The following is a 15,654-nucleotide window of genomic DNA, read 5'->3' on the forward strand; positions in this document are numbered from 1 at the left end:
CTAAGAGTTGTTTCTGCTGCCCTACCCGTGTCAAGGCTATGTTGCAGAAATCTAAATTGGGAGATAAATAATTCACTCAAAGCAGTAATAGGAAGTGTTAATCATTTGAAAAGCACAAGTTTTTTTTTTTTTTTTTAATACCTGCTCCTTCAGTATTGTACAAATATATCAGGTGGTCAGCATAGTTTCTCTTTTAGGTACTAACTAAGCTTATGAGCCAGATGCTCCTTTTTTAAAGGAAGAATAATGTTGGAGCATTTTATAAAAATACATATACATACATGGAAAAAATGACAAAAAGATGGTATGGGAGTGCATTCCCTGCCATTTAACTTTCTTGACACCCTTTCACAATAGTGCTTTTAGGAGATGAATGTCGTGTTTTCAGATATACCTTATAAAGCTGTCTGCCTTGTTTTAGCCACCCAATATAGTTTTAGCACAAGAAAAAAACACTTAAAATGTACAGTCCAAGTCACTGAAACAGCCAACTGTATAAGTGATCATATAAAGATATATAAAGCTTATTTGATATAGTTAAACAAATGAATGAAATTTTAAGAGTCAGAAAATGTCCTAAAACACAATATCAAAGTATTAATGATAAAGAAATAAAGGTCTGATACAAAAGTGTATCACTGCCCACTGATAACTGCCACTGGCAGTGTACTAGTTAATATACTAAATATTTGTGTCTCCCTGTTTGACCTGAAAGTCCTGCAGAATCTTTAATGAAAAGGATCTTTACCTCTGAGTCAGGTAACACAAACCTTCACCCAGTATACGGTCTCATGTCTCTAGGAAATATTTGCAAACAAAAAGGATATCCTCCGGGACTCAGATGCAGTATTCTGGTCTTGGAACGCAGGTAAAACAGATCACCAGTTCTGCTTTTTTTCCCCAGTAAACTATGTTTATTATGCCAATTCTAATTACCATGCAATCTAATGGTTTTAAGGCTTATATTTTCCACATCACTGGACATCACAAACATGAAAGCATTTTATACTGTCATTATACATCAATGTTTGCACTTGGTTATACATATATACAGAAATTATTCACACATCTTAACCTTGCTATTTCCTCCTTTCAAACCAACATAATTTTACTGTGAAAGCAGCTTTTTAATAAATGGTATAAGAAATACAGCAAGGCACACATTTTTTAAAAACTTTTTTTTCTCATTACCACCTCAAGAAGCATAAAAAAACAAAATGTTGTACTTAATTCAGTAGAATGTCAACAGTTCCTAATATACAACACCATGTTGTTGTTTCTTGAAGTGTTGCATAGATTAAATTTTAAAATAAAATAAATAAAATGGCATTTACTTTAATTGCTTAATTTTTAGATGTACTGAATCAGGAGAGCTAATGACTTCTTTTTGCTGCAATCCAACAAAATTATCATTTTCAACATAAAATAGTTTCAATAAACGTATGCATTATACACATAAATATTAAATTTGATACAGAAAATAGAAGAGTACTGACAGGTACAGTTCTGAAAACATGAACCAGACTGATCATGAATTCTGTGGAACTACAAAACTTTAAAGAACATAACCGGTGATAAGTAGTACAGGAGCATCCAGTTTAAGAAGGGGAGGTCATTAGAGGTAGCTTGGGAGAGGAATCCATATGAAAGCAAATGGCTTTGCTACAATACAAAATGATCACTGAAATAGGACTAGCATATGCAGCCTGATCACAAAGCCAACATGGACAAATCACATTTGGAAAGAAAATTTATCTTGGGAGTCAGTATAATGAAAGGCAGTGATACAATGGAATTGGAGGTCATCCCAGGGTTTACAGGATGAACCTGCACCTGAATTGCAGCCAAGTTTCTAAAAGGAAACAAAAAAGTAATAGTAGGTTACAGAAAACGCAGTTTTATTTGCAAAACATAGCTCTTCCAGAACAACCACAGATAGTCATTAAATGATCACATGCCAAAGCCTTAAATGCAGAAGCATACAGTAGGCAAACAATAATTTTTAACAGCCTGAGGTACAAGTTAGTGTAAAAACTTGTATTGATGTAGAAAACGCGTTGATTTTTGTAACGACTTTGTTTCGAAAGAAACAAGGGAAGTCATCAAATCTGACCTTTTCCCTGGATCCTGTCCTCATTCTTACCTGTGAACTTACCTTCAGCGCACTCAAAGGTGCACCGATCAATGAAAACATATGAATTTGCAAACGCCAAACAACAAAAAGGGCTACCCAGCACTTAGTTCAATATTTATGTCAACATATACAATGAGATTTCAATGGAGCAGAGGAAAGGGTTGTCACAGAAGTGGTCCATGAATAGAACTGTCAATGTCATCACTATACTTTAAACTGTAAATTGCTACTTAGACACTTCTGGTACCAGCAATGAGTTAAATTTTCCTACTATAGAATTATCCAGCTTGGAGTTTAGGGTTAGACTATTCATCAAAGAGCAGAGGCTTATGATGAGGATTATGAAGAAATAACTGTCAGATTAGGGCTCAAAGATTAGTGCAAAGTACTTCTCGTAGGCATTTCTTAGGAGGCACTCCAGACATGCATTATATGTCTTCCAAATTAAGCAGGACTATCTGCATCTATCCAGTTACCTTCTCCTTTGACCTTATTTGCTGTAACTGACCCCCCTCTATTTACAGAAGAAATATACTTACATGAAAATAGGAACAGTTTGTTTAGAAATGAGTGCAGAACAGATGCAAACAAAGGGGAAGACTGAATCAAAATGTTTCTAAAACTCTGGCATGAGTTTCATTATATCTATAGTAAGAAAAGTCTCACTGATGAACTATTTCATTTTTTTCAAAAATTCTATCATTCACAGGCAATATAAGATTATCTGTTTATTCTATTTACATTTTTTGAAGTCAGCCACTGTAATGAGCTAAAAGGTCATGACTGTGTTTTAAGCTCAGTAAAGAAACATTACTGCATCCAGTTCCCTATAAAAACTCCAAGAAGAAAAAAATGGTAAGAAAAGATTTAGACTACTTGTGTAGTTCCGCTTTCTAAAAGCACGTTATTACATACTAGCTATTGTGTAAACCTCTATTTTTGCCCTATAATGAATAATCAACTTACAGTACTTTGCATTTGTATATCATTTTATCTGCAGATCTCAAAAAACTTGAATCATGCTTCACAGGTCCCATCAATCTCACTATATAGTCACTAAAGAAACTGAGGCAGGGAGGGAATAAGTCACACAAAGTATCTACTCCTGAGCAGGGAATAACAGTCAGACCTTCTGAGCCCCAGTCCTGGGCAGCAGCCACCCTGCTCTCCCGGGTTCCTCCGGGCTACAGTGAGTGGCAGGATATTCTGGCTAACATTGTAGTGTTGTCAGATAAAACCGATTTATTCTTAAGACCAAATAATATATATTTTTTTCAAATTAAGTTAAAACTTAAGTTTAAATTACACATTCTCTACAAAAGGAAGGCAATGGCTTTTGTGACTTATTTGTAAGCACTAACAACGCACAAAAGTCTAAGGTATTTTCTAGAGAAGACTTTGGACACATCACATAAGCCTCCTTAATGTACTGATCTCTGCACACACTGAATACATGACTAAGAATTCCCACCTCATTGGTGAGTCACGGGTCACAGTGACAGCAGAAGTGATCTAGTATCCAAAAAGATTGTTCTTTCAAGCTGTCCACTACTTGAGAAATAAAATCAGCATAGCTTGATGAGCACCTCTGTTGAAGAACTCTCTGTTGGCTCATACAAGAGACTAATCAGTGCTGATAGGGGTATTTTTGAGCCCGCTTATAGAATTGCTATTACCTTCACATAATGGTCATTTTTGTAGCACACTGCTAAATAACAAGATTGCAACTTACACACATTTGGCAGAAATATTTTCTTCACAATTGCTTTTATCCTCCTGTACAGCCAAGGCAAATAGTATTAAATCAGACTACATTTGAAACTATGCCTTTTTTTACCTTTGAATTCTGAGTATGCTTTTAAGGTACACATATACTATAGATTATTTTTCTCTAAGTATTGCAGCTACACATGGAATTACACATTTAAATGAGCTTACAGCACAGGTGCTACAGGAAAAATAATGGTGTTTGCCATTTATCTTTCAAATTAAATAATGTGTTTTTAAATAGTAACTTTTTTCATAATACACTTATGGGAACAACATTTATCTGTCACATTTTAAAAGATGTATTAGTAATAAATGTAAATTACCTTTGGAAAATCAGTAATTAGCCTCATCAAAAAATAAACAATCTGCCACCAAAAAGATAATCTTTAGCATAGTTAAGTATAATAACTGTTATTTGAATAAGTTAACAAATTAGGATAGATTGCTTCTGTAATTCATTCCCCATAGCATGAGAGATGAAGTTAAAGCACCAAGCTTGTGAATGGGGGAAGGGAGCTCAGACTTTAGTGAAACCACATCTAACAGCTCAGATTTGCAGTTTTTGATGTGCTTGAGAAACACTGTATGTATCCTAGGGCTTTGCAATTGGGAATAATACAGCACATAATTTCCATGGAAACAATGATATATATCACTTAACAAACAATTAATATCTCCTCAAAAGCAAAAAACGGGATGCAGTGTGATGGGCTTTGCTGTCTTAAAAATATCTGCCAAGCCTAGGCAAAAATTAAAACCCTAATACAACTCTATCAAACTGTCACATACAGTCTTTGCTTAACATTTCATTGCATTGCAGGGCATGTGCAAGTATCTCCATCCTCTATGTCCAATCTTAGTCCCTGTGCCTTGTTAACTGCATATTGTCATATCCCAGCCTAATGAAAACACAGCTGGCCACCATGTAAGTAACTATGGAGTTCTGAAGAGTGAGGGGAAGTTTATACAGTATTTTGAGATCCTCAGATGAAAAGTACTAATGAAGTGCAAAGTTATGTTATTATCTTCATCAGTGAAAGAATGAGAACAAGAAGAATATCACACTCACGATAGTAACTATTCTTCCTCAAATTAGTATTATAAAATGAGTGAAAAAAACTAAGAAACTAATAAAACATTAATTTAGGAAAACCTTATGTTTACAGCATAATCACTTAGCAACTGCAGAATTTAGTCATCATCTCAGTTTCCAGATAGAGACTTCCATATACACATTAACCTTTTTAATGTAATTCTAGAATATATAGTATTATCTTTAGGTTTTGTAATTTCCAGTTGATGTCTGTTGCTTCTCCAGTTATTTGGATGTGTTCAGTTATTAACCTAAGTGGCAATCAACAGGTCATGAAAACCCATTTCAAAGCCATTCAAGAAATATCCTTTCTCTTCTATCACAGTTCAAAGATAGTGCATTATTCAAATAGATATCTGTTTGAAAGGGATGGTGGCAAGGTGTAGACTATTGCTGTCATAACCCTAAAAACTTTACTAGACATATTCATACATATGTAAATGTGTGAATGGTGAGTGAGCCACCAATATGTGCAAAACAAAATCCTAAACATAATAAAATAACAAAGTAGGAAATGCAGAAGTTAAATATCCAATAGCAGCAATCTGTTGTGTATAAATAGGCCCAGATCCTCTGCTACAGCTACAGAGTTTGCAATAGGAGTGTATTAGTGTTTTTTTATGGGCAGTGATAAATAACATCCTGTTCTCCTAGAAATATCATAGAATCATAGAATAACTTTGGTTGGAAGGGACATCTGAAAGTCATCCAGTCCAACCTCCTGCACAAAGCAAGGCTATATTCAACGTTAGATCAAGTTGTTCAGGGTGTTGTCTTGTTGAATACTGAAACTCTCCAAAGATGGAGATTCCACAGCCTTCCTGGGCAACCTGTTCCAGTACTTAACCTTGTGTCTTATTCTAATTTCCTTTGCTACTGCTTGTGACAAGCAGCAGCATTTGGAATTGGCGTGGCATTTGGAGTTGTCATGTTGGATCTGGTTTGCTGGAGGAGCATTTCCAGGCTAATGGTGCTTCTCACATGCTGGCTGCTGGGCTGCTGAACAAATGGTAAGACACAAAGCAGCACTGTTATATATGTATGTTATATATATGTCAGGATCTGGCCCAGAAGTTGCTTTGTAGATCTTTTTTTCATTGTTAAATGTGCAGCTTATTCTTAGGCATTTATGTAAGGCCAGAAAGTACAGATCAGAACCACTTTAAAACTTTGGCAGAGATTGGAGCCACTTTTTCACCTTAGGTTCAAACAGTTTACTTACATGTCAAAATGCGTATCACAAAATAGAACTGAAGCAGTCAGTACTGCTGTTGTGGCTACCAGTTTCCATCTGCTTTGGTGTTTGGGTCTTTACATTACTCTCATATTATACTCTTCACTGACGTTGCAAAGATTTTTTATTTTGGTAACCTCAACTTTTGGCCTGACATTGTGTCTTAGTAACTGTGTTCTTAACAATGGCTTAGTGAGCTTAAATCATGGTAAACTGATATCAAGACATGACTTATTATCTTTCTATTTATTCTCCAGTCTGCTCAGCCATTCTTCATGGCTTGTCTGTAAATATTGTAGAGCTCCAACTCACTGGTCACCCGAAATCCTTGTAAAACCAGAAGTTCAGCTTCATCAAGTGCTTTTGAATACCTCATAAGGCCAGCTGACTGTGGAGAAGGGGATCAGTGAGAAGAGCTGGTTTCTGATAGATTCCACAGCTCAGTTGATAAGGGAAGAGGAGGCTGATATAGAAATACCACTTTTCAGGGATTCCCAAGTTCTGCAAGATAGTAGATTTGAAGTATTCCAGAAGACAGCAGCTCCAGTCAGTGCAAAGCCAAAGGGCAAGAAGCAGTTAGTATTCACTGCATTCGTTGACCAGTGGCATGTAAATTCGGATTATAGCATAACCAAATCAAATGATATAGCACTATTGTAAAACAAAAGCCCTGTATGGTGATTCATCTCCTTTCACTGTACAAAAATGTTCAAAAAAAAAAAAAGTAATGTGCAACTTGTATATTGTAGAGTACATACCTGTTCTTAGGATAATGTATGTGCCTGGAGAGGTTACATTCTATCTGTGCATATTTATGTGCCTTTCCTTATGAAGATTCAGGAGGTTTTCTTCACAAGTAAGAGTTTTAGTGTTCTGGTGCAAAACCTCCTTATCTTGTGAATGGCCAGGCTTTAACTGAAAGTCTACAGCTGAAGCCTCTTCAGAAGCAGCAACACATCCTTTGGGCTCTTCAATTCCAGGTGATTTTCCTGTACTACTCTTTTCATGTCCAAAACCTTCATGTAGGCTGTCTGAAATCATCACATCATCATCAGCATTTTTCAAATTGTTTAATGATTTTTTTTTCTTAGGATTGGGGACATCTATATCAACATCATCATCATGTAAGAAAGACAAATCCCTGCCTTCCATTGAAGTTTTAATTTCCCCTAATGACTCTAAGTCTTTGTATGACTCCAGAGATGCTTCAAGAGTACTGTTAGAAATGGATTGCTGCTGCTCAACCCGTTCTTCCTCAGGACAAGCTTGAAAAAAGCATTCAATGCTTTCTCTCTCATCTGTGAAGTCCAGTGGTATGGGAGTGCTGCTCTTTTCCTCTATATATTTGGTTACCTCTCCACAGTCACTATCATGAGAAGAAAGTGAAAGATAAGAATAGAAGTCACCTTTTCTTAGCTGGATGGGTCTGTGAGAATGTTCTAACACTTTTTCCTTGATCTGTGCTAAGGAAGCTGGAGCAGATGACTCACATTCAGGTTGTGACTTACTCTTCAAAGCTGTTGATGCCATGTCAATTATCTCCATCACAAAGTTGTGTACTGAGCCATCTTCCACATTTCTTTTGTCAAAAGCATCAGATTCACAGTTACAGCATGAATCATGACCACTGGCTGAGGAGTTATCTTCTGCTTCATTAGATTTCAGGGCGGCGCAGCAATCAGTAGACTTTTCAGTAATGCTTGTTCTGTGTTGTTGACCTTTAGGTAAGGATGTTAGTAAAGGAGTATCTTGTGCCTCTACACAATTCATTTCTGAGGCAGATTCAAGACAAGGCTTTTTGGCAGGAGAGTAAGCAGCACTACAACCATCAGACCGAAGATGACTTTGACATTCCTTTGGAGGGTTTCTGGATCCATCTGATGGCAGAACAGTCTCTTTGCCATCCATATGTGAATCATCTGAACTGTCTGTAAGTGCCTCACAGACACAATATTCATTTTCAGCTTCCCTAGCATCAAGTGACCCATGAGTTCTGGGAGTTGCTGACGTTCTAACAAGCTCTTCCTTTTGACTGCCAAGAGTATTTTCAACATTGCCATTCTCCACATCATCCACAAGCTGATCTTCAGTGATCTGAGAGCTATCTTTCATCATGTGACCCTTTGTCCCCTTTTCATGATCACCTGATACATTCTTACTATTGCCATTATTTTCTGATATTTTCTGAACTGAACCATTCAAAAGCGTTTCAATGCTGAATGTATCTGAGGCTTTTGATGTCTCATTGCTAACTTCTTTACTGCGTTGAACTTCATCACTGAGGTTACTTTTTCTCTTCTCCCTTGTCAAAGAAAATTTTGGTCTAATCCAAGTTTGGAGTTCATTTTTTATATAATCAAGCCCTGAAATTAAATTGCATTCTTCATAAATATCCTCATCAGTTGCTATACTGGAGTCATCATCTTCATCTTTGATACCCAGCTCTTCCTCAGTTAAGGTAAGGGTGGAACTTGAAAGCAAATCACTGTCATCTTCATCATCAGTACAAGCAGAAGTGCAGGAGACATTAACAATCATGCTGACATTGACATCGCTCTCATCAGCTACAGATCTATTAAGATGTTTTCTAAATGATGCGTTTGAATCTGGTACTTTATTTCTATGCATTACAATGTCTTCAGAGCAGATAGAAAGATCCTCACTGCTGCTGAGTTCAGTGAGAGAAGCCACCGAGTCTTCATTGATTGAGGATGCAATATCTAAAGACAGCTGTCCAGTAAAAGACAATTTTTGAGAGCTACTTTGGAGTGTTATATCAGAGATGCTGCGCTTTATCTTTTGATCTAAAGGACTTTGGATATTCTCTAAACGATTCAGAAGATCTAATGTCCTTTTGCTGAGCTCTCCAACAGAATCACTGCTTGCACTTATGTCTCCTGAGCCATGATGACTAAAAAGATCTTCATTGCTTTTGTATGAAGTCAGCCAGCTCTCCAAAGAGGTACTTCGCTGAAGACCATCACCACTTTTAAAAATACTTGAGCTGAACAAATCACCCACTGCAGAAAGAGATTCTAATGAAGAACTATGAGACAGAGTTGAAACTTGTCTTGTATTCTGTGTATCAGTTAATTTTCTTACAGTTTCTGCAGATTTACAGGAACTGGGATCTGATTCTCCAGAGATATCTGTCAAAATATGGTCATGAATAAACCCATCTGGTTGTGACTCTCCAGACTGATGTTCAGACTTACCAGGTATTTTATCAAAACAAAATCCATGAAGAAAAGTGCTCTCTGTATGTGTCTTTTCAGTTTGCGACTGTTTCATTATCACTGGTAATTTGAATTTGGAGCCTTGAAGGTATGAGTAATCATAGAACGTAAACACATCATGTTTTCCTTGCAATTCTTCTAGACAGACAGGGTTACACTGGGTAATACTGTTCAAATCTCCATCATTTTCACTTGCACAACATGCAGAAGATGCCAACTGGAAATTATCTGAGAGATTAAGGTGGTCATCTTCATCCTGTTTTATTGTTTGTTTTATTACATCAACTATGTCATCCATTTGAATTTCTGCATGCCCAATTTCAGGATTACTCTGAGTGCTTTCAATACCATTTAGCAAAAAAATTTCTGAATTATTTGTAGTTTCTGTATCACATTCACTCACTATTCCACTCTCACTCTCAGAATGCCTGCTCATGTTTCCACTGTGGTACATATAGTTATATGGTTTTGCCAGTGTGGTCCCCTCTATTAGGTCTGGCAGGGATTTGGTAGATGAAAATGAAGAGTCTTTACTAAGACTTTTATTTAAAATGTTAGACTGTGTTACACTGGGGAGTTTGGATGTTTTCTTCAAGAAAGCCATGTGTTTTTTTTCTGATAATTCAATGTTATGAAGGCTATAGACTTGATAGATGTGAGGATTTGGAGGGGAAGTGATGCTGGGACAATAAAGAGGACTTCCACGATCACTGATACTTTTGTCTTCATTCAAATCATTATCACCACATTCTCCTGAAGTGGACTTCTGGCTTAGATCATCCTTCTTGAGCTCCTGATCAGGATCATTTAACTCTTCATGAATACTGATCAGCTTATTACTTATGTCAGTTTCGTCCCATTCTAGCGCATCTTCACTTGGACCATTTAGGTCCATCAAACTGGGATCAATAACGTTCAGAAACTCCTGTAAAAAAATTCAAAGATTAAAAATATTTACAACTCTACTTTAAGAGTGCTTTCACTGAAATCATATCAATAAATTAATGGAGTAAAGTGCATTTTTGGAACAATGATCACTGAGAGGCTTTTAAATTTATTACATATTGTGTACTATTAAAATGGTCAATTAAAATGAAACCCATTAAGTTTTACATGATTTCTTAGTTTTCTTATTTTTTCTTTTTTTCCATTAAAATATAATACAGAAATTTGATTTTTCTTTAACAGAGATTTATCTTGGTTAGTCATTTGACTAAAATATGTATAATACTTTAGCTTTAGCCAATCCATGGAATCTCACAGAAATGTATTAGTAAGTAAAAAGCAAGCTATTCGCATTTTATTACATTGGATACATGAAATTATCTCTCAGCCTACTTAAGTTTAAAAGAGTTGAGATGTAAAGGATTTATTAAAGATCTTTAAAATGTTTGTAACAGAAACTTTTGGGGTGTCAGTTGTAACACAACTATTCTAAAGCAGTGGCAATCACAAGACTTGAATAAATTCACCATGATGAATTTCTGTTAGAATTTCTGTTTATTCTTTACTTGCTAATAAAAGCAGTACTAATGACCAGTTAGTAAGACTAATGTTAATGTTAATGTTAATCTGAAGATTAACATTAGTTATGATTTTAACAAGAAATACTATATGAATTTCAAATATTGTCCATGCTGACACTATTCTCTGGGAACGTGCTAATAAATAATTGAACTAAGCTTAGTTTGTTTTTTTTCCCAAGACTTTTGTAACTTTCCAGTAATATATGCTATTATGGGCTCAGAACACCTAATCTCAAAAGTTGTTCCTTCTTGAAACACCTGTAGGAGAAAGAGCACCTTGGCAACTTTTCTCAGTCCTTCAGCCTGGGTGATGTGGCAAATGGCCACAGTACAGATTCACTTGAAAATCCTCGAAATGGGACAGAAATGGTCCTGATTTGGGGGCTGGCTCTCTGAGCACAAATTAATTTCACTTTATCTTTCTGTTTATTGAGCGTTCAGTTTTAAGGAAGACTCAGCTCATACAGTAAATCTTGTAATAGGACTGTTACCTAATGCAAAACTGTTTAGTTTAAATAATCTTAACAGAGCAGTGCTAACTACATCCAGAAAAGCAAACACTTTTTCCAAAAAATCTTTCAATACTGATGTCTCTCTATGTCTAGAGCTTTCTTGGAGCCTGGTTTGTTTTTCAAATACAGCATTGATCACATGCCAAACAGCATTCTAAATCACAAATAACTTACAAAGTTTTTGAAATACAAGCAGATAAAATGAGGCTGTGGTCAAACAAAGTATATTGTATGTACCTTGGGTACTAACTTAGATTCATAAAGGCTCAACCAAGGTTAACTGTACAGAGAAAGGCACATATCTCTCTGACTGGGATTCTCAGCTGTGAACTCCTTCTTCAAAGTAGAAACTACGCCTGTTTAGCCCTTTCATGAGAAATCATCAGATATTCAGATAGCTCAAAAGTTAGGGCACTCATTTTGGGTGTAGGAAACTTTGTTAAACTGGGCACAAGAGATATGAACCAGGTTCCTGATTTCTCAGGAGAAGTCCTAGCTACAAGCTGTTCTGAAAAGAAGCCTGCAGATGCTGTTTCATTTTGCATAAAACAATTATACATTAATTGAGTCATAGAGAGACAAGGAGATTTTTATCCTACAGTGCGGTGTTCACATTTAACTGGCATGAGGGATAGATAGGTTCAAATCCCTGCCCCAAGGTCTATTTAATTATGGATACAGGGTGGCACTGCTTCTGTGGGAGACACCAAGGGCACGCCATCCCAATATGTCCAATAGAACCAATGGCTCAAATGCGCAACTGACATAATGATTTTCTCCAAACTAGGCAGAGCAGCTATCCACCATTCAGCAGAGTGATATGATGATTGGTATATTTGATAAAATCAGACAGCGGCCAGGTGAGATATATCTGGGTCCTCAGAGTCCCTTGGGCTTAGCTGTAAGGTAAGCCTCTGAGCAGTGCAGCTATGTTAAGATATTGCAAATAAGCACAGGCAGAAATTTGGATGCCAAAGAATTTTTGTATCCTGACAGGTCAGGAGGCTTTTGGGATTTTGACAATCAGTCATATCTAATGTTGAAGGCAAGTGTCTCTTTGTGGACTTATCCTAAAACTTTTATGGAGTAAATTCATTAAAGAGTTCTTTTAATCTGTGAGACATTGGCAAGTGGTAGCTTACATCTTAAATTCTTGTGAAAAAAAACATTTGCCAGATAGCCAAGGCTATCAGAGCCATGCTGCATATCATGGAGTTTAGCAGTCCATATTTGGATTTGCCAGTTATGTTTTCATAGAGGCTTTTGGTTGGTAGTTAGTTGGGCCCAGTTTCCCACTCGTAGCTAAAGAGAGGCACATCAATTTATCAGTCCTCGAGTAAAAACCAGTACAAGAGAATGACAAGATTTAAATTAAGTTTGTTTGAAAGCCTGCTAAATTAAACAAAAAATCAGCTAAATGTACTTGTTTTCTTTGTGGCATGTTTTAGCACTCTGTCACACTTTGCATTAGGAAGACATTGCTATGCAAAGCATCCCAAACTGCACAATTTATTGTTTTAAGCTTCTGCCAGCTGCTAAAAGAAATTCCTGAAGGCAGGAAATCAGCAGCAGGTTCCAAGGATTTTATGTTCCACAGAATCTGATTTTGTTTCTTAAAAACAAAACATTTGGTCCTTATTGGTCAGGAAGATAACCTTCCCCCTGTAAATCAGCACTTGGCTGCCTTGTTTGTTCTGCAAGTCAGATGGACTAAAACAATAAAACATGTAGAGTTGCGACCTCAGCCCATTCATCTTCACCAAGTGCTCCTTACTTCAAAGCCTATTTTTTATCCTTCAAATGCAGATACTCTTCTGAGGCTATGTACTATGTACTTAGAAGGTTTACAGACATAACTATGATGGTAAGGGATTTGATTTTTTTTCTGATTGTCACAGCAATACTGCCAAAGGCTCTTGTGTATGCAGGTATGGTCCTTTTGCCAGCATGGCTTTCTCTGTCCAACGAACTGATTGAAACTGCACTGACCAATTACTACTTTTCTTACAAGTACCATATACTCTAAGGAGATATACCAGTATAACTTTAGTGGTTATCAGCTACACTGGCGGTCCTTATCTCACTTTGTCTGAAACAAACCATCCAGCTTGAGTCACAAACATTTTGGAAGTCATTTGGCATTTTTAGTGGTGGTATACAGTTTCCCTTTCTTTTTACAAAATTTAGCAAGCTACTCAATCAAGAAGGAGAGTTTAGACATTGCAGTAGTTGTTGGAGAGAGCAGCAACAGGTAAACTCTTGAGTAAAGCTCTGGCATGAAGAACAGAAGGTGGTGTCACTCCAGCCCATGTCTGCACTGATAGCAGTAGCAAGGTGAGAATGAGGAATCTCTGGGGATTACTCTTACAATGTCACATGTCTCCTTATCAGGATGCCCGGTGCTTAGGTAGGGTGCCATAGTATTTGAACTATTGTGATCTTAATAGATTAGGTCTTCTCAACAGAACGTTTAAAATTCCCCAAACTGAGCCTTTACTCAGTATTGTGCAGAGGATGGGAGATACAACCCGACGCCTGGCAGCTAGCTACATTCTGATTGCTCACATCACAGTTCCACAGAATGAGAATCAAGACAGAGAGGAGACGAAACAGCAGCAATTTTTTTTCCAGTAAAGTACTGCATGATGCATCCTTTACACAAAACAGACACAGATCTTCTATTGGGGTAAATCGGGAAAATCTTACTAACTTGAGTGCTGTACCATGCTCTTTATCCCATTTCAGTTAAGGATGAACATGGATTTCCTAGAGAGTTTGCGCTTGCACATTCCAAAGCATGTTCTACTTAGTATGGCTCAAGATATTACTCCTTGAGCCACAAAAAGGAGTACCCAGCAAAGAAAGAGACAGACACGCTGATCTCCGTGTGTAAGACAGACTACAATTAAAGAAAAACTTTGAGTGTACTACAGAGCCTCAGATATCAGTGGTGTGAGCTCTTACAGTCACTGCTAAGTGACTAAGTCTTGTTGGAAGCCATGACAGAACATGAAGACCAAATTCCACCAAAGCAAAAAGAGCAAATGAGCTTTCTTTGGGTATCAGTGAGTGTAACCGATTGCATGAGTACTTAAATTTCCTGGAAATTAGAACCTTTTTTTTTATATGTGTGTGTCTGTGTGTGTGCACACATATATACACACATTTATATGCATGTCTGTGTGTGTATATATGCATTATATAGATATATATAAAATCATCTAGCTCAGAGTTTCATACTGTTAACTTTATCATTATAAAGTCAGTAAACACAGCTACTTCTAGAGTAGATCTCAATGGCCATGTTGTACACAGTAAGAAAAGGTAAATAGTTTTGACCAAGTAAGTAAACAAAAAATAACAATACAATAACAATAAAAATTGCAAATATTATGCTTATTCCTATTTTTATAATATTACTGCTAGACAAACAATACTTAGGAGGCTTTTACTGTCTCATGAAAAGTCTTCAATACAGTTAAACTGGGAATCAATGAAATTACACATTTGGAAGGGTGAAAGGTTGAAATACTTCTACTGCTATTTGAATGTGTTGCTTTAAGGATTTTGGCTATTCCCAATTTGAACCCTGAACTCTGAACGACTTTACTCAGGAGACTAGTCCCATTTCAGTGGGATAACTCACGTGAGCAAAGTTAAGGGTGTACTTAAATGCACTAAACCACTAATCTACCAAAAATGTTAATGGGAAAAGCAAGATTATAAAGCCACATAGAGATGTTTCCTCAAACCTAGTGCTCTTTAAGAAAAGGACTTTTAAAAATGCATTTCTTTCTGCTTGTTTCCTTTACTAAAACACAGATAGTTTTGCTTTTCCTCCAGCAAATTTTATTAAACAATGATTCTCTGTTTCGGTCTCATTTGCATGTGCTACTCCAGTACAGATACTTTGTGTTGGTGAAACAGGCCTGTAATGTAACCCCTACGTACCATTATATTTTTTTAAAGGAATTAACATGAAAAAAAGAGCTTTTACAATAATAAATACAAACTCTGTTCCTGCCTCCCCCTCCAACATATCCTTCAGTTGCTGTGGACAAATTATCCAAACTCAACTGCACTTAGGGGCCAGGGGAAAAAAGAAAAAGAAAGAAAGAAAACCATCCCCCATCTCCAGGAATGTGTGCA

The 15,654-nt window shown here is 36.6% G+C and overlaps 1 protein-coding gene across 3 annotated transcripts in view; it reads right to left on the bottom strand.

Annotated features, from left to right (window-relative positions):
- Positions 1–891: 891 nt before the first annotated feature.
- AKAP6 (A-kinase anchoring protein 6) overlaps positions 892–15,654 on the bottom strand; it is a 289,951-nt gene continuing 275,188 nt past the window's right edge. For 2 of the 3 annotated variants that reach the window (XM_026095076.2, XM_026095073.2), the window contains exon 13: positions 892–10,392. In XM_026095076.2, coding sequence (XP_025950861.2) covers positions 7,030–10,392 — 3,363 coding nt within the window. In that variant the 3' untranslated portion in view covers positions 892–7,029. The remainder of the gene's footprint in view (positions 10,393–15,654) is intronic. The other variant, XM_026095075.2, reaches the window with a different exon arrangement.

The sequence above is a fragment of the Dromaius novaehollandiae genome, chromosome 5, assembly GCF_036370855.1.
Source record: "Dromaius novaehollandiae isolate bDroNov1 chromosome 5, bDroNov1.hap1, whole genome shotgun sequence".
Classification (NCBI taxonomy): Eukaryota; Metazoa; Chordata; class Aves; order Casuariiformes; family Dromaiidae; genus Dromaius; species Dromaius novaehollandiae.